Raw genomic sequence first — 22,279 nt, forward strand, 5'->3', positions numbered from 1 at the left:
CTACATAACACTCGTTGTCTTTCCATTACATCACCTTTGACTTTAGTAAAAGATGAAAATAAGGCAAAAAAATAGGTATATTTTTATTCCAGAAAGGTGGATCTACTGAAAAGTATGTCAAAATGCTAATATACAGTATAGTCAATGCTTCCTCTAGGCTCAATTGTGCGCAGCTGCATGTAAGTGATCAGCCCTTTGGTGCTGCTGAGGTATTATAGAGCCCCCAGGCTGTTTTATTAGTGTCCTTCATCTTGTCTGCATTATTAGTTCAGGTGTTCCCTCATCTTGACAAAGCCAGGTACGGTCACCTGTAAGTGTTCAGGTCAGGGCAATTTCCTGGACAACCAAACATAGTTCCAGCATGACGGTCAGTAGACCAGTTTTTGTACTTTTGGCAGATTCTAGGTCCAGCTGGGACATTTTTTTTTCAGCATCTTTGCGAGGGGAGGGGAGGGTGACATGCTTGAAAACGTCCTGGTAGACAGCTGGGTTGATTTTGGGACTTGATTAAACACAGCAACACCAGCCGGTGATGTGGTTCCACAAATCATCACTGACTGTAGAAACCTCACTGTTGACCCCAAGCAATTTGGACTATGTGCGTCTTCTCTTATCTAGCAGACAAGCTACTGGAGGTCAAGTCACTGAAGAGGTGGAAGCTGGTTCTGATAGACAGGAGTCACTACACAGAGCATCACAATTAGTTTCGCATATGGATGCACAGCTGCAGGCCATCCCTGACAGCTGCAGTCTCTTTCACTGTAGGATAAAACACCCCGCAATAAGAACGTTTCAGGACGCAGTCGGAGTGAGTTTGAGGTGTTGATTTGGCCTTCGAAATTCCAACATCTCAACCCAGTTGGCCATTTGTGGCCAACTGGGCAAACAAGTCCTAATAAATCCATTATAAAGTCTTACCTCGTAGCCTAAAGGCCTTACGGATTTGCTGCCATAGCATCAAGATGCCAGATTTCACAGCCCACCTTCAGGGCTCTAGTAGAGTCCATTTCTCAACGTGTCAGGGCTGTTTTGGCAGCAAGAGGGGGATCAAAATATTCACCAGGAGACCCTAATGTTACACTTAATCATTGTATTGTTTTACTTTATTAACTCCTATATTGTGAGTTCTTATGATAATCTCCTCTGTCAGAAATAACAAATAGCGTCATTCACACAGTAATGAGAAAGGCAGATCAGACGTGTGGTGTCTGGGAGTGAAGTGGACCACCCTATGCTGGTCTGAACGGCAAAATGCCGTAAAACTGTCTGCCCCCACTCTGGTCTGCCCTCCCATTCCTCTCGCTCACACACATGCTCAATCATTGCAGGGACAGTGCTCTACAGTGCCCTCTAGGCAGACAATGTGTCGCTGCAGCTGCACAAAGGCACGCAAACGTAAAAAATGTAGACACCATAAATCCACTAGAGTTCCTGGACTACAGCATAATCTGCAAACTGTCTTGCAAAGTCATTTTATAGCACATGTAGTTGTTTGTTTTGATGATTTGTAATGTGCAGAAGTCGGGGACTGATGTCAGTCGTACACAATGCATTTAAATTATTGAGGGGTTTATGATGTCCGACAATCTTAAAGTCACATGTAGAAATGATGCGACATCAACATTTGCGTTCCATAAATATATCGCTGCCTTTCTAAACGCACAGGACAAACATTTTGCATTCATCATATATAGCTCCTCGAATCAGAATTACCCCTTGACAATACACTCGCACAAATACACTCCTTTTTGCTGCTTGCAAGTGTTGGTTTCTTTTGTTGCTGCCGTTTATAAATCCATGACCTGCCGCATTGAACGAGTTTGCTCATTAATGCCGGAGAAGTGTTTGCTTTATTAGGTTTTTACTTGTGCTGTCCCGACTTGTCGATGTAATTGATGACATCGACTATGAGGATGTGTGGACATCGATATGAAGTGGACGCATCTTTTTAATGAGTTCATCTTTTAGAATTGAGCTTGGGTTTCTCCTGAGTGTTTGGCACCAGTCACTAGCTGACCGAGTCTGACCTCAGTCAGCTTCAAAACAAGCGTGGCTGATAAACCCGCCAGGCTCGCTGTCAAATGAGCCAGGCTACAAATGTTTGGTTTTTTGTTTTTGTTTTTTGTCAAAGTGTTGAAAGGCTGAAGTGACGGAAGCATGAAGTTCAGTGATGACAATCAGAGGTTTGAATGTGCTGGTTCATTGGCAGCATAAGAACTGACAACTAAGCATGATGAGGAGGTAGGTGAGGAGACAAAGCAGATGAGCCACTGTGATTATTTATCTAAACACAAAATAATCCGTTAGATTCTTCGATAAGTCTTTATCGAAAAAAGTTACACAAGAATCAGTCCAATCAAAGAATATTAACAATATTAACCATGTTCCTGTGTGTGTGTGTTAATGTGCAGTCAAGAAAATCAATTTTCTGCTTCAGTCACAGTTAACTGACAGCGTGGATATTTAAACAACTAAAAATTAAGTCCGACAAACTCATACATGATAAATCCATGTACTAATAAGTGCAATAATTTATGATATAATCTATAACTATTATAGATTATATTACAATAAAGTGTATTAACATGTAAAAAATAATAATAACCAAAAAGTCATTTTGTTTGTTTCCAGCTCGGTTTAATTGTATGTTATTCTAATACATAAGTGCTTCATTTGAATTTTAACTTTAATTACAGAAAAAGATGTATCAACATTTGTACTTTGCAGTATGCAGTAAATATTTTGTGGTGAAAGGAAATTAACTGTTCAGATGAGTCAGTGAAATAAAAAAATGAATGGAATTATTTAACAATAATTGTCGGAGGCAACCTACCCACACAAAAAGTCTTCCTGATCATACACAAACGTGAACAAAGAAACCAATCTCTACGAAAGACCTAGTGAAGAAAACTCGTTTGATAACTTATTATTGATCTAAGCACTTACTATAACTTGAACTGGCCTTCCCCTGTAATGGCAGGTATGCATAATTGTGCATACCTGGTGAGTTGTAAAATGGTATTTATAGCAGATCTAATAAGTTTGCTCAGGACAATATTAGCCTAATTACATATTTTTTCATACGTAATCTAGTTAAGCCATAATTACTTTTGTAATCTGATTACATAGAACAGATTATATATAATCAGTTACCTCCCAGCAGTGGCTCTGGTGCAACTCAACATCTTCCTCTCCAACCCACTGCATGGCACAATGGCTGGCTCGCGCCCATCGAGTGGGTGTGCTGGTGGGCATTTTGGAAGTGGCGCAATGTGAATTGCGTGCACACATGGGAATTCAGAACTCACCGCAGTGAGTGGGGAAGATCTCAGCTTAGGAACAGACCTCACCTGCTGGATCTTTGCAGGTAACGTGAACAGAGGGTGTGTATTGAGGGGGCTGCTGGCAGCCCCTGCCGTGTGTTCTGGAATGTGCCAAGACTTGCTTTTGGGGTGGGACAGCAATGACCTCAGGCAATAGGATGGGTGGGTGCGACTTCCAGAAAAGGAAAGGAGTAGTGAGAGATGAGACGCATGAGAACAGACAAGAGTTAATAACTCAGTTTTAACCCCAGAGTCAATCCACAAATCACGGTTTGTAACCAATGATAGCCAGAAAGAACTCAGTGGGCAGGCAGGAGTTAATAATTTGTGCCGTCTCCGGTTCAGTTTGTGATTTGACAACTGTCTGCTTTTCAGTACTAAGAGATTTCCACCTTACTTTCATCTTGACAGGAGGAGGAGGGGTTGAGGACGCCGAGAGATGCTGTGTCTTTAAGAGAGAGAGCGTGTGTGTGAGCGTGTGTGAGAGAAAGAGAGAGAAAAGGGAGGGACCTCTTTGCCCTCCAGAAACCAGGAAGGGAATTGAGTTGATCTGCCGCTGCTTGGTTAGCGCATACGGGGGCTTTAAGCTGCGCGACAGTGAGAGGGAGATAGAGAGCTCCGGAGAGGAGGAGAGGAGAGGGCCGAGCTAACCCACAACAAGCACCACCACGGCCATCACAGGTGAGCTGAAGGCGACCTGTCATCCCCTCCTCTGCCTGCCCTGGGCCTGTCGGACTCAGGAGGGCTGGTAGCAAGGAGAGGAGAGAGGAAGGACCGAGGGAGGGGGGCCAGAAAGGAGAGCAGGGTGGGGGGGTTGGCTGGAGAGGAGAGGTGGGTCGCAGCAGCGGTCCCTAGTCAAGGTTCCTCTTTTTTTTTTTTTCTTTTTTTTTTTTCTCTTAAATATGTCCTTTATAGAGCTACTTCCCTCTGGGGGAATTTTGTGATAAAGTTTGTAGGATGTGATCAAAACATTCACTTTTCAGGCAGGTGGAAGCACTTAGAGGAGGAGGAGAAGGAGGAGGAGGAGGCAGTGGAGGAGGGAGGCGACTGAACCGAGAGAAGGAGGAAGCAAAAAAATAATAATAATGATACTGGAAAGGCTACAAGCAGTGGCAGCAACTTTTTGGGACATTACAGGGTGAGACACTCATTGCAGGGTGTGCTGTGTTTGCAGAGCATGTCTGGGTGGCATTAGGTTGTTTAGAGGAGGGGTAAGTCAATTTAGGTCAGGAGTTTCAAGTGTGTCTGAACCGTCCCAAGAGCGCAGAGCTGATGAAAGAGCGCACGGCCGATGTTTCAGTGCTGCCCCTGACAGTCTGGGCTGAAATTTGTTTTGTTTTTTTTTTCCTCCCACAGCGCCCTATCCTTGTTTGATGGCTGCTCTGTACTTTAATACCTGGCAGGCTGCTAGCAGCATACTGTAGTGTATAATTCAGCCCTGGGTTGCTTACGTTAGAGAAGGCTTGGAGATGGTGGGGGTGGTGAGGGCAGAGAGGAAAGCTGGGACTCGTAGTCCGCAGCGGGGGCTGTGGAAACCAGGTGACATTGGGTTTCGGCCTCTATATCCCAGAGTGCCTTGCCCTTGGCCATGAAGGAAAGGGAACAGCCGTCAGCCTATCCCTGCGAGGAGGTGTGGCGAGTTAACCGCTGCGAAGCCAATGAGGCGAGGGGATGCAGGAGCGGAGTTGTGGGCTGAAAATAGAGGGTGGTGGTGGATGGGATGGGGGCGGGTAGGTGTCTGTGTGGGATCAGGCAAGGGCTTGCCTGTATGACTAGGGCCACTCACAAGTTTCCTGACTGGTAATGCTCTAGCCCTGCCCAGAGACACAGGCAGCAGAACTGGCCGGCAAAGCAGGGGAAGGCAGAGAGGTCCCGAGAAACATTTTCTGCCTATTCGGTAAGCATTGCGAAGACATCCACACACACACGGTGTCTAAGGGCTGGGATTTAGAGGAGAGGGGAAGCAAGCAGGGAAAGTAAATCCAGAGTGTCTTGATAGAGTTCAGAGTTCTTGACCCTCTTGAAGACAGAGCAAGGGCTGACAAACGGGTCAGGTGCCGCATTGACTATCTGCTTTATTGCCTTCAGATGTTTTATCCTACATGTGTTGTTTTGAATCTGTCAAGTTGTGGTTAATTGGGTAGAGTAGCTGCTAATATTAGCAGAGTGAGAAGATGAAGATATTTGCACATCCTGTACCGCTTCTTCTTCTGGGGCTTTCAGACTAATTCTACAGAAACCGCCCCATCACATACTTTGCTGAGCTGTGGCTCATGGCTACTGTGGCACAGGTGTTGAGTAATAGTTTTAGAAACTTAACTAAGTGACATCTCGTCTTAATGAGGCGGAGACACATTTCGTGACGGCTGAATCCCCTCTCCCTGACACGGCAGGCTGCCGTGGCTGAGTCTGTGCAATATTAAAACAAAACTTAAGCTCCGGCAACTTTGTGTAACCGTCCCCAAAGAGCTTAAGCGTTTGTAGATTGATTTCAGTCGTTCACAGCTACTCAATCTTATGACGTCCCTTCTCTCTTTACCGCTCAACTCCCCCATCCTCACCAGCATCTTGTTAAGACCAGATTGTAATCTGTCCTGCCGCCATGTAAGGCTTTCTTTTTTAAACCAGTAGTTTAAAAACTTCACAGCAGCCCTGACTGTCTTCCTCAATAACCAGATGCTTTTTTTTTTTTTTGGCTTTGCATACTTGTTAAACCCGTTTTTACAAATGTGCGGGCATGGAGAGGGAAGATGACAAGCACAGTACGCCCATTTTATGGGAAAGTCTTTCATAATGCTGCCGTAAATTAAGTTGATCACTGCTTCTTGTTCAGCTTAAGGTAAAATAAAAAAACCTGATTAGTTATTGCAAACAATGTCTTTTGAATGTTCCTCGTCCTATGGATGAACAGCATGGTTATTTCTAGTGAATTCCACCAAGAGGTTAAACTAGGACGCCATATGTGTATGTATGTGTGAGCGCGCGCGCACGTGTGTGTGCATGCGCGTCTGTGTTACCAACAATAGACTCCAGAGGAATTGCAGGGGACTTCAGTGACTGTGGGCAGGTCCAAGACACCACCCATCAATTTGGCGGTGAGGCTGAATACAGTTTGATATTCCTGTATGTTTGTGCCTGCACCACGATGGCCCAAAACTAGCAGGTTCAGGCAGACCGAGAGGACAGGTTGTGTGATGTCTCCGTGGCAGTTTGAGGCTTTATTTCAGAGTAAAAAGCTGGCAGTATACACTGGGATACATGTAGCTGTCATATTGTTTGTGTTAAGGTTTATCTATGTGTCAAAATGGCTCATACCGGAGATAGAGTTCTTTAAGGAGTATTTCCATGCTGCTTTTTTTTTTTTTTTTTTTTTTTAACATAAATACATTTATAAAGGCTTACACAGTTACAGTTGGAGTTGTTTCATTCGCCTCTTCCTTAATGAATGCAGCTTCACTTCCCCCCCTCCATGATGTTTGGTTCCCCTGGTCAGCTGCTTAATATACCACAGCTTCCAGCCTGGCTAGACAGACAGACCCCTCTCTGTTGTTTTCTGTTGTTATGCTGAAGACCAGGGGCAGGAAAGGGGCTTCTTCTGTTCTCTTCTGGGACATTTATTGTGCAGAGTTTAACACACAACCTGATCAAATTAAGAGCAAGAGAGTGTGGCTCGGGATGTTTTTCAAGAAGAAGGGGAGAGCTTCACTTGCATTATCGCAATGTTCGAGTTAAGGATTGTGCTGATAAATCATAAAATACATCGAATCGGAGGATATGGACGTGTTTACAAAACTGACAGAAAACCCCAAACATTTATTGATTTGTTGTTAACAGGTACAGGCCAAGCGACTAGAGGGATGTGTGAGTGGTCCGACACTGTCTGCTTGCTGATGAAGTTACTTGGTTTCCAGTGAAACAAGAGAAAGACGATGTGTGGGTTGCATTAAAGTATGGCGAGACACAGGGAGGCGGGTGGGTCCGCACCGCTTTGCCTCCTCAGCAGTGGAAAGGGGAAGTGGGTGATGTGGTGGATACTATGCAGTGCACAGTCTGAGACAGAGATGGAGCAATGATGAGATGAGAGCAACAGATGAGAGGAGAAGAAGGAGGCGGGGCTAGGGTGGTAGTGGGGGGGCCAGGGGGTCAGACAGTACGGACAGGGAGACAGAGCAAGAGGAGAGCTGGTCATCTGATAACAGAGCGGGTTCTGTTACACGCCTGCCATGGACTCACAGGAAGTCCTCTTTCCCTGTCAGGCTGAGCATGCGCAGCGCAGTGCAGCCAGTGTTTGCTGTTTGACCAGTTCACCTGCTGGACATGAGCTTTCTGTAACACCACCAAGGTGGCACCATGTTGACTTATTAAACAAGATGGCAAGAAAAGACGGGGGGAAACTGTAACACCTGATGACTTGTGTAATTGTAATCATATATTACAAATGCATAACAGGTGCAAATGCCATTTCATGACGTCTTAGCGTGTAATGCTGTGTGAAAACCATGACATACTTCTTAATAATAATAATTCTGAGTTTCTTAGATGAGGTGCCTTTCAAGGTTTATGGATGAATGATTTTAGACCTGTAGTTTACAGCTCTTCACTTAATAGAAATGCAGTTTAGTTGTTGATTGGGAGGAATCTGAGTGCTAGCCAAGAGGCGCCAAGACCAAAGTGGACTTTGCATCCTTAAAACAACTTCAGTCTCAAAAAGCCCAAGTGGTTTGTTTAAATTCAGTTTTATGAACCTATAAGATGTTGTAACGTTTGTGTCGAGTGGTTTTATACACATAAGCTGATGATTATTTACACGGAGAATGCAGGTCGGAGGCATAACACCACCCATCATCTTGCTGTGTAAAACATTGACTGAGCACGTTAGATGTAAAGTGTTTCCAGTCAGAGTAATTGTCTGACATAAAAGTGGTGCAAAATGTAAAAATGTTATAACAATTTAACCCAGTGCTGTTCGGTTGATTTGTACACTGCTCAACCTTTGACACAGGAAGACCATCAATGCTGCACCAACTCCAACTTCCATGTCCTCCATAAATAATCATGTGCTTCTGTGTGAAAAACAAATTCAAACAAGATCCTTTGGTTCTTCTTGGGCTAAGTCCAAATAATAACAATAATTATTTATACTAAATAAAGATGCCATTTAAATTATCTCCTGCTGGTAAGATTTTAACTGCTCATCATCCCTCACCAGATCCTTATTTGAAATAAAAAAAAGGGAAGTATAAATTAAAATACCTTAAACTGGATTACTATGGCTTTGTCTTCTTTAAATACATAGGAAAATTAAGAGAAAAAAACAATCTTTTAGTTTTTTATGTTAAAAAGTCTGTTGCTTTAAGAGGGCTTGAAAGTCATTTTCAACTACCCAGCATGACACATGTGCAGTTGCCCAACCACCCCCACTCCCTTTAGGTTACCTTTTCTTTTACTGTAGCAGGTTATACCAGGTCCAACAGTAATTCATCCCAAGTTTATCATTGACATCTGAGCCAAATTCCTGGGCCTCCATTTGCTCTCAAGTTATGAGCGAGCTTGTGAGTTTGACGCCCTGTCTCGCCCACCAGCTTCTCACTGGCTCCGTGTTTTGGCAGCGCTTCCTGGTTAGTTTCTAGTGAAAGCTGCCAGGCCTCGACCAGCCCATGCAACTTTAGGTTTTATCAGTCACTAGCCTACTTCCTGCTTTGCTCCCAGCACGGCCAGTGAGGTTTCCTTCCACTTTGGCCAACAATGAGTCACTGAGCAGTGGCAGTTACTCAAAATCCACTTTTCCTAACCCCCCGAAGCCCTATCATGTTCGCTTGTCCACTTGATTCAGAGTGGAGCCTTCTAGATCTGAGTGAGAAGATCCTGTTGTACAAATGTGCAGAACTTGTGAAGTATTTTTATTATTTGAAACTCAATGTATGTCAAGGTTTAAAATGCTATCAAATCTGCAATTTTTTTAAAATCATACATTTCTTACATTTTAAACAGATGCAAATGTGCCACAATGGTGTTTTCACAGTCAGCGTGAAGCACAGAGCACTACAAGTCCTCTGTCTCCCCTCCCCCACATGTTGCTGCAGCTTGTTGACAGAAAGTTATTATTGTAAATTTATCCTGTTGCTTACAATACAGACATATTCAGTAGCTCCCAAATATTTCTGGTTTCGGACAGTCAGAGTGGTGAAACTAAATGCCAACAATCACACTTTTTATGGAAATGTTTGAAAACTACAGTCGGCAAACTTTCAGAGGCATGTATTGTAAGTGACCCAAATAACTCACAAGCTCGACTTGCTATGCTTTGGGTGCTACTCTTTTAAGAGCAGAGCAAGAAATAGGTAGAATATGTTTGTCCAAAGGGTAAAACTTTTGCAAATTAGTCATAGTTTAGTCACCTATGTTTATGTATCAAAATGAAATGAGCAAGAAATAAGTATTGTAGATAACATCATGATGAGGGTAACAATTCAATGTGTTATTTGAGTGTCAGTAGCAACAGTTTTTGCTTTTCTGTTTTCAATGATGTCAGTCATATCCTGCTATTTATTGTTGTTAGGAATTTGCAATAACTCTTAATAGTGTTGTGTTTTTACCCAATTGTTTTATGCTATTAGAATATCCTACTGGATGTGCCTATTTTACTTGTTCTCTTGTGTGTTTCTGTATTTTTGAAGTGTGCAAATTGGTAATAGCCAACAGTAAAATTTTCAAACTCTCAAATTTAAGGAAATAGAAAGTTAAAGGAGAAAGAGGAAAGAGATCATTTGCATTTTAGACCAGGCGGTGTTTTTATGGGGGCTACTGTTTTGGTTGTTGTGCATTTTTAAAATGACTTTGTATTCTATGTCTTCCCTTATCTGAGAAACATCTGGGGCTGCACACGGTTAACAGTTTGTTCGCTAGTATCTAGGAATGACTGGTATGTGTCTGCCAAAGTCAGAGAAACTTTCAGGGTGGAAATTTTTGAGAAGCTCCACAACACGAACCGTGTCAGCCTAAATAAGAACCATTCCTGCTTACTCCTGTCACACCTTGATATCAGGCCGGCGTCTGTCTAAGACAGTGACAAGCAAATGGACTCCAACTGTCTCCATGCAGATGTTGACGCACGCCGTGTTCGGTCAACTGCTGAAAGAACCCCTCCAGAAAAAAACAAAAACTCGTCTTAGAAAACACTCTTGTACAGATATAGGAGAGGGGGCGAAGGGATGTTGTGGATGAGTTGAATGAGGTGAGGGTGGAGATGGGATGGGTCGGCTTTGCACGTTGAGACGGTGGTTTGACTTGCAAAGCAGGCCTGGGCGCTCGTGGCCCGAGCGCCAAAGAGAGGGGCCCTTCCCTGAAGCTGGAACACAAAGTACACGGACAGCTGCGGTGCCGCTTTGTGCTAGATTGCCGTCCTTGTCACCCACAGGCATGAATTAGTGATAAGGAATGTTTCAAGCCATGAGGAGGTGTCAGGATCAGGTTTGTGGCTCCATGTTTCCTCTTTCTCTGTGTTCTGTGCAGGTTCATTCAGGGACAGGCTGCTCCTGCATGCAGAGCAGTCCCTCTGCGCTTCGTTGGCGCCGAATCAAGTTTTGTGATTGTGCGCATGTTCGTGCAAGTGTGTGTTTTATCTCCTCCTCAAGCTCAACGTCTTTAACTCACAAAGCCATGACCCAGGGTCAACTGTAGATGTATGGGGGATACAGCAGCCTCATTCGCAGGCTTGCAGCAAAGCCCGGTTCAGTGCAGGTGCTTTAGAGAAAAGCAGGTTGACTCGGCTCTGGACGAGGCTCGCAGAGATCTGTTTCCACCTGCGAAGGACACGACCGGTAGCCATGTGGATGCCCTTTCTCTCGCTTTTCCTTCCCTTCTCACTCTGCTCTCTTTGCCTCCCGTGTCATTTCTCTTTGTCTCTCTCCCCTCCCTTAACATATTCAGATGAGAGATGGGGTAATAAAATTTGCTTTTGCCATGGCTGACAGATTGTTTTCAGTGGAGCTCTGTTAAAGTCTCTGGCAGTATTCTCAGACCCTATGTGGTCAGCCGCCCACAAAAACAGGATTCAAGAGATCCATAAAGCGTGTTGCCAATAGGGAAGGACCATTATGACATTCTCATGGTACGATAACCTTGATTTAAAACTCCTCCGTTTTACTGTTTTGATACAGTAAACGTTCTGCATTTTTAGTTAATGCAGAACGTTTAAGTGAAAATGTTTTGAAAACCAGAAGGCAATAACTATTCCTATTGCTGTCAAAATAAATAGTTTATATAACAGGTATAATAATTTAGTGTCTGATACTTTGATTTTGCAACTTTTTAAGAAAATATACTTTTTCCAAAGAAAATTAACCCTTTTTAGTTTTTTGCTTTGGGACGGTTGATGTGAATATAAAATGTTAGAATTCATGGTGTTTCTTAAGCAGCGTATTGCATTCTTTTTAGCTTTAAATCCATATAACTCCATTTATTCTTAGCCCAACGAAGTAAAACTACAAGTTTTGTATTTTACACGTTGTAAAATACATTGATTAGTGCAGATAAACTGTATATGCTGTAATTATAAAATTCAGTCGCATTTTAACAAGGAACGTGTGTATAATGACGCTCCCCTGAAACCAGTAGTGGAAAGGTAACTGAAAGGATCAGCATTTTGGTATTTGGTAGCAATCACAATCATGACAATTAACACCATTAATTAGAGCTAATTGTTTAATGCAGCATTACGACTACATCTCTTTCTTTCTTGACATTTTTCATATTGTATTAGCATTTTGATCATTTCCCATTCCTTGTTTTGATCTTTGGTTTCTGGAGTAACACATGAATATCAAATTGTTTCAAGGATCGCCTTTAGCTAAACTCCATACAACCAGAGAAAACTCCACCTCCTCCGACTAGTTCAGTGGTTTGGAAACCAAATGTTGGTTTACCTGGATGCTGGAATTCAACCCATTCCTTGGAGCCAGTTGGTGTCTTACTGGGTGATCATTATTCACAAACCATTGCAAACATCATCATCCTCATCATTTGGACTTGAAGCTTTTTATCTTATAACATTTGGTTGAATCGACCACTCTTTGATCCATTTAGTTATTGATGAGAGGATGAAAGAAACCTCTTAATCTCTTATGGGTTCCTCGGACAGATAAATCTATCCAGGACCTATCCTCACACAGACAGGTATTTCTTTAGAGAGGATAAAACAAAGCAGAGGAGAGGAGAGGAGAGGACTCTCCTCTCCTCTGAAAGAAGGTGAACTCAATTAAAAGAGGAGGGGCAGCCAGGTTAGGCAGGTTTGGGAGTGGGGTGTAGCAAACCAACATACCAGCAGGATTGATCGGAAAGAATCTTGTAATTTGAAGCTTGTAGAGAGCAATGCATTTAATGCAACCGCCGCCCAGCCTTGCCCCCCTACTGGGTCTGCCTGGCAGATGGTGAAGAAGAGAGGTTGGAGGGGAGGTGGATGTCCTGTGTGTGCTTGTGTAATGTGTGTCATTTCCGTGTGTTATTGATGTTACTGTATTCACTCGTGTGACTGAGAAATCGAGGATGGCCTGCTCTGCCGAAACCCCTCCACCACCACCCCGCCCCTCCGCCTAAGCTTCAGTCGATCATTTTAATTCCCACCCCACACGCGCACACAAACACACGTGAGCGAGGGGACAGGCCTTTTCCGAAACTTGGCACGCAGCGCAGGGTGGGGTAACTAGCTCAGACCGGATTGACAACCTCCCTTTTTAATGCTGTTCCTTTGCAACTCATCGTACATTCTCTTCCTCCTCCTTTGGAGTTTTTTTCCACAGGGTCTGCCCTTGCAGCCTTCTCTACATCCCTCCACTCTCCTCTCCCTTCTTGTTCCTCCACTTCCCTCGCTTTCCTTCCTTGCTCTCAACTGTCACAGAGTGAGCATGGGCTGCACAGCCCAGCTCCCAGCATGCACTCTGATCCCCTCAGCCCTCTGCTTATCTGTCCTCCACGACCTCTTGCTTGATTTCTTGCACGGGTGCATGCTCACGCCCGTGGATGTATTCATATATACAAGGAACAGGCACCCGGCCACCTGCACACGTGAAATACATAAATATCTTTTTTGATTCTCCCACTCGTTGTATTTATGCAGAGAAAACTGCTGACCAGCACAATTCAGCGCTGGTGAATTGTGGATAATTTATCCACTACAGGAAACTAGTGTCTTGCATATAGCTGTTTGTTTTGCCATCAGTCTGTATCTACACCTGTTTCTTAGTCAGTGTTTTTTTTCTTCTAATCAGTCTCAAAATAGATTGTGAGCTGTTGTGAGGAACAAGACACTGTCTCAATGCTGCATGGGACGAAATTTTCACACTGAAGTCCAAGTTCGAATCAAATGGATGCGAGAGTTTAACTTTAGCAGACTTCAAGAGTTATATTCAGGATTTAACAGATTAGAAATGCCCCAAATAAACAAACAAATTTAAAAGTACGACTTTTAATGCTTGGAAACTTTGGGGCAGAGGGATGTGTGAAACAAATCTTTTCCTTGAAAAGTTGCTATCTAACTAAAGTTACTTACTTTCAAACCACTTCAGTCTAAGTTTTATTACAGTGGGCGTATCTTTGTAAGATTTTCCCTGTATTTTAAATTACATATGTGCTCTAAGCTATAAAAATTGTTTTCACTTCCTAAATACTTCAGTGCTATTTGTGCAGTGGTGAACAGCTGGCGTGTGTAAATTGTGCATTGATTTGGTTCGCTTTCCTCATTCTTAAATTTTATAGCATGTTAAAAATGTGTTGCTGCAGCTTGTGCTCATATTGCAGATTTCTCTCTCAGTCAATCAATATTCCTCTCACTTTTCTGTCCACAAAAGAAACTAATCAGTAATCTGTGTCTTCTGCTTTCAGATAGGCAGACAGACAGACGGCAGGACGGATACACGGGTGGGGGCTGTGCTCGGCGGCTCGGCGGCAGGCTGGTGGAAGATGTCGTCAGGGGCCGGTGGGAGAGGAGGAAGGCGGCTCCGGGGTATAACAAGCACTGCGGGCGGAGGGAGACGAGGAGGAGCGGGGGAGGCGGAGGAGGGTCCCGTGGGGATCCCTTTCCCCGAACACAGCGCGGACGTCCTGGGCGGCCTGAACAAGCAGCGGCTCAGCGGGCTCCTTTGCGATGTGCTCTTAGTCACCCAGGACCGGGAGTTTCCGGCCCACCGCTCCGTCCTTGCGTCCTGCAGCTCTTACTTCCACAAGCTCTTCACTTCAGGGGCCGCCGCCGACCAGCAGAACATCTACAACATCGACTTTGTGGCAGCAGAGGCTCTGGGAGCTTTGCTGGACTTTGCCTACACGGCGACGTTGACGGTCAGTCACAGCAGCGTGGCTGACATCCTTGCTGCTGCTCGCCTCCTGGAAATCTCTCCCGTTCAGGACGTCTGTACTCACCTGCTGGACACCAAAGTGCTCTCCCCGCCGGTGAGGCATCGCCGTAACACAGAAACAAAGCTTGTGTATTCACTGTTAGAATCCTGAGATTGAGAAACAAAACACTGAAAAGCTTATATGTTTCACTGCCTTCAAACTTTTTCACATTTCTGCAATTTTATGTCACTAAGAATTTCCAATTCTTTGTATAGAATCAATTGGAATAAATCTGGGCTTCGACTGGACCATTCTAACGTAAATTTGATTTCTAGACTATTTTAAAATAACTTAACTATTTCCTCCCACTTCACAATGCAGTACTACTTTCTGTTGAGTACTCAGATAAAATCAAGCACATTTTATGAAACTTCTTGGTCATAGCGTGTTACAATGTAAAAGTAAAGAGGTGTAAATAGTTTTGGAAGCTACTGCGCATTCATTTTCTCTTGTTCATTCATATCAAAAATGGTGCATACAGTCATCATGCCGTCCACCTCAATAAACAGCATAACTAGAGTTACATCATGGCCTGTATCAGTGCCTCTCACTATGCCTAACACACTCCCACAGCTTGGAGTTAGTATAACACTTACTCATGCTGAGCCAACAGTATTTGTGGAAGAACAGCGTGCTCCTTCCCAGACTTCAGACACAGCACCTCACAGCCGGGCAACATCTTCAGCTGCAGCAGTGATGTGCTCGGTCGTAATATGTAATACCATATTAAGAAGTTCAGATTTTTATGGTGGGCCGTAACATCACGCAGGACATGCAGAAGTCGGTTGTTGGTCAGATATTTGCTTTATAAAGTCTCGATATAAGTAGATTTCAGACAGTTCAGATTGTTCTTGGAGATTTGTAGTTTTCAGCCTTCAAAGTATTTCTTTCTACCTTCTTACTGTGAGCGGTCACCAATGATTTAAAGAAGGAGCAAAGGTGATGTCGAGCATCATGGGAAAAATCTGTTTCTGTCAAGCCAGGTTTTGCTTCTTTAAAATAAAGACAAAAATAAAGAAAGAAATTGATCTCACCTGTAGTTTAGATTCTTTTTTTTTTTCTTTTTTTTATCAGCAATTTTTTATCAGATTTGAGAGGTTAAGAACAGGAAGTGTAAACAGCAGTCTGTGTGTGTATTACTTAGAGAGTCCAGATCATTATTTTAACTTCTGGACTACCAACATTTCCAAACCAAGCAGCTTCCATAACGAACAGGATTCCAGTATTAATAAAGATAAAACAGAGCGATGCTGAGGTGATACTTTCGTTTATACTACTTTCTGTGGAAGATAGCTCTTAGTAAAGTCTGTAGTCAACAAGGCGTCTCCTGATGTTTGATGGCTTGATTTGGGAACAAAAACAGAACTTTGAGTCCTCTTCTCTCAGCAACAACTTTCACACTGAAGAGTTTTTAGTGTTACCTGGTATTATTTTGGTTAGCTGGTAAAAGGATCCTTTTCTCATCCTGGTTAGAAAAGGATGAGGTTTTTGAGTATCTGAACAGTACGTCACTGGTCAGCCAGTCCAGAAGAAAATTACCTAATTTCTCTGGGCATGTCAAGATTTTTGTTCAGTAGTAGCTTTTAGCATCACAGTTGTTTCCTCCCTGACTTTGTTTTTCTGCCTACTGTGCCTTGCATTGCATAAAAAGCTAAAATATTCTGCAAGATGTAAAAGTTTTCATTTTGGTCTATCTACCTTAACCAACTAAGCTATAATTGTTAGAAGACAAAAGTCTTCTGACCTCTCCAATTGTGTTTAAAGTTAGCTCTCATCGGTGCCCTTGCAAATTTTCCCTTCACTGGCTTTTGTTTCCTTCCCTGTTCCCACAGGCGGGCAGTGAGCGAAGAGATGAAGATGAAGAGGGGAAATGCAGAGGAGTCAAGGAGCAGGGGAACCGAATTCGGGCCAGGGAGTACCTGGAGTACTTCCAGAGAGGGGCGCACTGGAGCAGCAGCTGCAGCACACCAGAGCTCAGGGAACTGCCCACACATCTGCACTTTAACCATGGTAACGAGAGCATCCCCAGCAATGGGGCTCCTGCGGGCCCCGGTGAGTACTACTCCCCGCTGGCCCTAGCCTTGTCACAGCCTCAAGTGCAAGAACCAGAGGAGGAGGACGAGGACGAAGAGGAAGATGAAGACAGGGAGGCAGTTCAGGGCAACGGAGTGAACCTGGGGTCGTCATACTACCCTCCATCTCAGAACGGCCACTTCTACCTCCCCCCTGAGTCTCGGCAGGAGGCGGAGGTGGAGGACAGCTGCAGGGAGGCGATGGTGAGGGATCGGGGCTCGGCCAGCGCCCTCCTGCAACAAATGATGGACTCCATCGAGAGGCAGAAGAAGCGTGCGGACGGGGAGGAGCAGGGAGACGGGGACGATCCTGACATGGAATTTTACTTGAATTATTTCAGCAGCACGCAGCACGAAGACGCAGCTTCCGCATCACTCGTGCACGGCGTGCCGCCGTCGCTGTGGATGTCACGAGGCAGCGCGGGCCAACACACAGCAGGAGAGAGGGCAGTGGAGGAGAGAGGGAACGGCACCGGAGGAGGTGGAGGAGAAAGAAAGATGCGCTCTAAGGCCTTCCAGAAGTGCCCCATATGCTCGAAGGTCATTCAAGGTGCAGGCAAGCTACCCCGCCATATCAGAACGCACACGGGAGAGAAACCCTATGAATGCGCCATCTGCAAAGTGCGCTTTACCAGGTAAGCCCATTTAATGAAGGGACTACCTCATGTCACATGTGCTAATAGTCTTGGATAAACGGCCCAGCGGAGGGAAACGCCACAAAGCCAAGAGCTGGAGAATTAGCGCTAACCACCTTAGCTTTGCATTAGGCAGTGCAGTCTGTGTCCAAATGTTTACCGTGATCGTGGATTGGCAGGATACTAAACAGATTTCCTCCCAACATCCCCATGCTGTGAAGGAGGGGAGTGTTATAAAGATCAGTTTTATGATGGCAGCCTTCATGACAAAGTCCTGGAATTTTAACATAGGGGTCCTATAAAAGAAGGCTGTGCCAACAACGTGTTATCTTGTGAAAAGGGGCCATAAAGGACTGTATTCTGATACAGGGGGGTGAAGGGGGGAGGAGGGGTTGCAGCCACCGGATGGTGCTCTGGCTCCAGTGCAGTAATGTGAACTTTTGATCTGCTGTTATGCTTCTTATTGCCTGCAGCAGAGTATTTACACAACCCCCTCCCCTCGCTCTCTATCACTCCTTCACCTCTCAAATAAAACCTGCTACGTGTCCCTTAGAAAACAGATAGACGTGGCTTATCTCAAGGAGGGGACATCTGTGCGAAGGGTTTTCATGTTAGGAAGGCTTGCCTTTTCCATGAAATGATTACTTTAATGAATTAATTAGCTGGCCTTTGGTGAAAATAGATGCTGCTGTCTGAATATATCCAGAACCCCTTTGAGCACGAGGAAGACCATTCTTAATTTATCCTCCAGCTAAATTTGACCACCAGAGGAAAGGGGCAGCATTGTAATCTTAATCCTGTTTGATCAGGGTTAAGGGTTTGCCTCGCTCAGTAATAAATCACTCCTTTCCTTTAAATAATTCACCTCTGTCAGTGGCTACTTTGCTCCAATACTATGGCCTGCCTGTGTGTGCCCTGATATGAGTGTGTTTCCTTGTTTGCTGAAGTTTTAATGTTTGGCTCACAGATATTACTCATTTGGTTGAATGACAGCTGATATACTAACTTAAATGACATTTCCACTGTGGGTAGGCGTGCTCATTTGGAGTTATGCTAGCAGCTCTCATTTGACTCAGAGTCCTAAGTGTAGGACGGTTAGACGATTTGAGTGATTGGGAGCTAGAGGGAGATGGCGAGGGCTAAAGGGGGGAACGAAGGACAAGAGTCAGATGAAGGCCAAGGCAGCCTGATAAGTTGCTGGAGCAACAAAGTAAAACATGTTTCGAAATGTTATTAGATTACTTTGAATCTGCAGAAGTAGAGATGCATTGATCAGAATACTGTGACTGATTTTAAATCTGAGGTTTGACCAGATAAAACCAGTTTTTGTTCATTTTGGTTTCTCTTCATTATAAAAAGGCATCACACTTTACACCTGTTGATATTACATGTTTACATGAGAAGAAATAGGCAACTTTATGTGCGAGACAGCAGTTTTAAGCCAAAACCATTAATAATGGAGCTGACATTCAGAACTATATTTAAAATTAACGATTAGCACCGCTCGCTTTACTAACTATAACCTGCTTTCTGCGTGTGTGAACCGTATAGAAAGTGTTAATCACTTTGAATCTGAAATTTGCGAAAGGCTGCTAACATTTGCAAATCCAGCATGTTCCCCGACTGGTGGGTTTCGAACACAAAAGAACAAAACAGCAGCTTCGCTTCGATTCAGCCTTCCTGTTATCTGCTAAATGTTTCAGTTTCTCGCAGCCTGAATTAAATGCAGACATGTCTGGTGTAGAGTTCCACAATATACCACTTAGAAATAGTTATTCCAATATCATAATCACAAAGGACTGGTTGGATACAGTCTTTGCTAGGATTGTTCTTCGTGTGCCATGCCTGGTTACACTTCATGCCTGAAATAGATTCAGCCTGGATTGGATAGACTTTTAGTGCTCTTAAAACCCACGCTTGTTTGTTTTTTAGGTGGCTGAAAAGCTGACTGAGTGATGGAAGAACAGGGTCAGGAGAATGTGGTTCATTTATACTGTCATTGCAATATTAAGCAATTTTTGTTGGCATTGTGTAGCCCTAGTCTTGACACGTCAGGGAAAATGCAATTTACGTTTTAAAGGTTTTTTTTTCTTTATTCAGTAGAGAAAGCAGTAAAGAAAGACAGAAGGAAGATAAAAAAGCTTATGAATCTCACTTTGAATGTTCTTTGCTTGTTCACAACTTCCACACTTTTAAAGGGAGATTGTTGTCAACATAACCTGATACCTCTTAGGCAAGGTGGTATGGTGACTTCACTGATTGGAAAAAAAGAGGATATTTTCTTTCCCAACTAGAAGGACTAGATGGTCACTGATCTGTGCTGTTAAGGTATATAAAGTCCTACTACAGGTTGGTTGGAATCAAAAAAAATTTTCTATTGGTTCTTTTTTTTTAGATTTTGTGAACACGCAAAAAAAACAGGTGATTTTCTCTCCCTTCAATTTTTTCAGTTTGTCACTAATGAGCTAATTGTGGTCAATACCTTGGAGCACCTCTTTGAAAAATTAAGTTTTGTTTTGATATGTTTTACCTTGTAATTAGTACACAACTCCTCAGTCATGAAATAAGTAGCTGGACTTCGGTTATTTAGTTAGGATGACTCCTCACTCGCACAAAATTGAATTAAAAAAGGCCTCATGGGGATTCACTAAGCTTCTTTTTTCCAGCCTCAGTCCTGTAGTATTCAAATCTACGACATCGTAAACAATACATTTTCCCCCGGAACGGATTTGCAAGAGGACGGTAAATTCTTCACGCAGATCTTCCTGTTGGTGTGACCTCAAATGGGGGTTAACAGAAGCAATAAAAAAAAAAGCCAGCTGACACACTGAACACTGAGCCTTCGTGTCAGTGTGCAATTGCGCTCTTGTGTGCCGTCACACAGATAAAAATGTGAAGTTTATGACCTCCCCTCAGCTGGACTTACAACCCTCATAGACCGGGAGGAGAGCCAAGACGCGACAATTAAAATAGAATGAAATCATCTAAAGCGCATTAAGCTGATTCCTGCAAGTGTGAAACTTTGTAATAAATTTAAAGATAATTACATATTTGCGCGCGGCCTAATTAGCGAAGCTGGCACCGGCGACGGAGGACATTCAGACAAAAGCGAGCCGTTTGTTTTGAGAGTTAGACGTTGTCTTTGTGTGTTCTTAAGCCGTGTTTATCTTTCTCCCTCTCAGGCAGGACAAGCTCAAGGTTCACATGCGAAAGCATACAGGGGAGAAGCCTTACCTGTGTACACAATGTGGAGCCGCCTTCGCTCACAACTACGACCTGAAGAACCACATGCGTGTCCACACCGGTCTCCGCCCCTACCAGTGCTCAAGCTGCTTTAAGACTTTTGTACGCTCGGACCACCTGCACCGCCACCTTAAGAAGGACGGCTGCAACGGCATCCCCTCCCGCCGGGGCAGAAAACCTCGGGTGAGAGAACCGGGGCTCCTGGAGGCCCCGCCGAGCCTCCTGAGCCCCAGCCCCGAAATTGGGCCCCAGCCTCGCACCGCCAGGGGCCGGCGGCGCTCCGAGGCGTCCTCTGCAGTAGAGGTGGAGGGTGCTGTGGAGGTGCACACATACAGTCCTCGGCTGCAGGAGCTAGCAGTGGAGGCGGGACCCTGAGAGTGCAGGGGGGGGACGCGGGGAAGGGACCACAAGGACACTGCTGGACGCCACAGTAGCTCTGCACAGCCTGTGAGACAGGCCAGTGGACAGAAGAGAGAATAAACATGCAAAGGCAATTTAAAAAGACAAAACAACTAACTATTCCTCTATAAACCAAATCAGGGTGTCACAGAAATTGAATCTTTATATTTCTTTCTCCTTTTACTTTAGGAAATGGAATAGACTTGCAAGCACTTCAGTTGTTTTGTTTGTCAAAGAGAAAAGAACGCTTCAAATCATCCACCCACTTTCTGGGCCATTTCTTTCTCTGTCATATTAGACTCTTTTTTTTTTTGTTTGTTTGTTTTTTTATACCGGCATATGCAGTTAGGCGAGTATATGATCGAGACAAAGAAACTCCAAGCAACTATGCAGTTGATTTAAATTTTTACTTGGTTTGTCCTCACAGCCTTCAAGCTCTAAGAAAGGTGACTGTCATGCACCTTCTGGCTGCTGTACGAGTGAAGCGAGGACAAATCCTCCCAGCAACAACTCCTTTTTTTTTTTATGCCTATTTCTTTACAGCTCTGAGATGTACAGTTACCATAGAAACAAAATTTCCACAATATGGTATATGCAAGGAAAACTCACCAACATTTTGATGCAAGATTCTTTATATTTTTTAGTCTATAAATGTTCCAGAAAGAAATCAGGCGAGGGGTTGATTGAAGTGTTACTTACTCTTAAAAAAAAGATTTTTTTTTTGTTTTTTTTAATTGTAATCGGTGGTTTTGTCTTATTGAAAAGTTCAACTTGAGTCGAATCCGCTTTAACGGGGGGGAGAGGGGGAGGCTCGCCGCTTGCAGGACGAGGGGAGTGCGAGGGGTGGAGGGTTTGTGTTTTCCAAGCACTATCGTTCTCAACGTACCTGTTGGCTTTACTACATTGCCTCTTGTCCCCCACAGCCCTGCAAGGTCAGCGTCTCCTTTGCCCTTTTGATGTTTGATTGTCTTAATTCTGTTTTTTTTTCTCTTTTTGTTGTTCTTTTGGGTACTCGACACTTTATAATTGTATACGTGTGTGTATATAGCAGGCAGAGACATGACGTTGGCCCCCTCTTGCTGAGGTGTACTTACCGATTTCTTTTTTTTTTTCCTTTGTAGGCTCAATGTTATATTTCTCAGACACAGTTGAAGCTTTTGGGTGAAAGAAACGAAGCTGTGTGAATGTTCAATGGCAAACACGCACACACACACACACA

The 22,279-nt window shown here is 43.9% G+C and overlaps 1 protein-coding gene across 1 annotated transcript; it reads left to right on the plus strand.

Annotated features, from left to right (window-relative positions):
• Positions 1-4,911: 4,911 nt before the first annotated feature.
• Positions 4,912-22,279, plus strand: zbtb7a (zinc finger and BTB domain containing 7a). Its single transcript, XM_055044355.1, has 5 exons — positions 4,912-5,010; positions 5,128-5,220; positions 14,202-14,765; positions 16,544-17,418; positions 20,601-22,279. The coding sequence occupies exons 1-5, from the start codon at positions 4,912-4,914 to the stop codon at positions 21,034-21,036; spliced, it is 2,067 nt and encodes a 688-aa protein (XP_054900330.1). The 3' UTR covers positions 21,037-22,279.

This window comes from Poeciliopsis prolifica, unplaced genomic scaffold (assembly GCF_027474105.1).
Source record: "Poeciliopsis prolifica strain line A6 unplaced genomic scaffold, Auburn_PproV2 SCAFFOLD002, whole genome shotgun sequence".
Taxonomy (NCBI): Eukaryota; Metazoa; Chordata; class Actinopteri; order Cyprinodontiformes; family Poeciliidae; genus Poeciliopsis; species Poeciliopsis prolifica.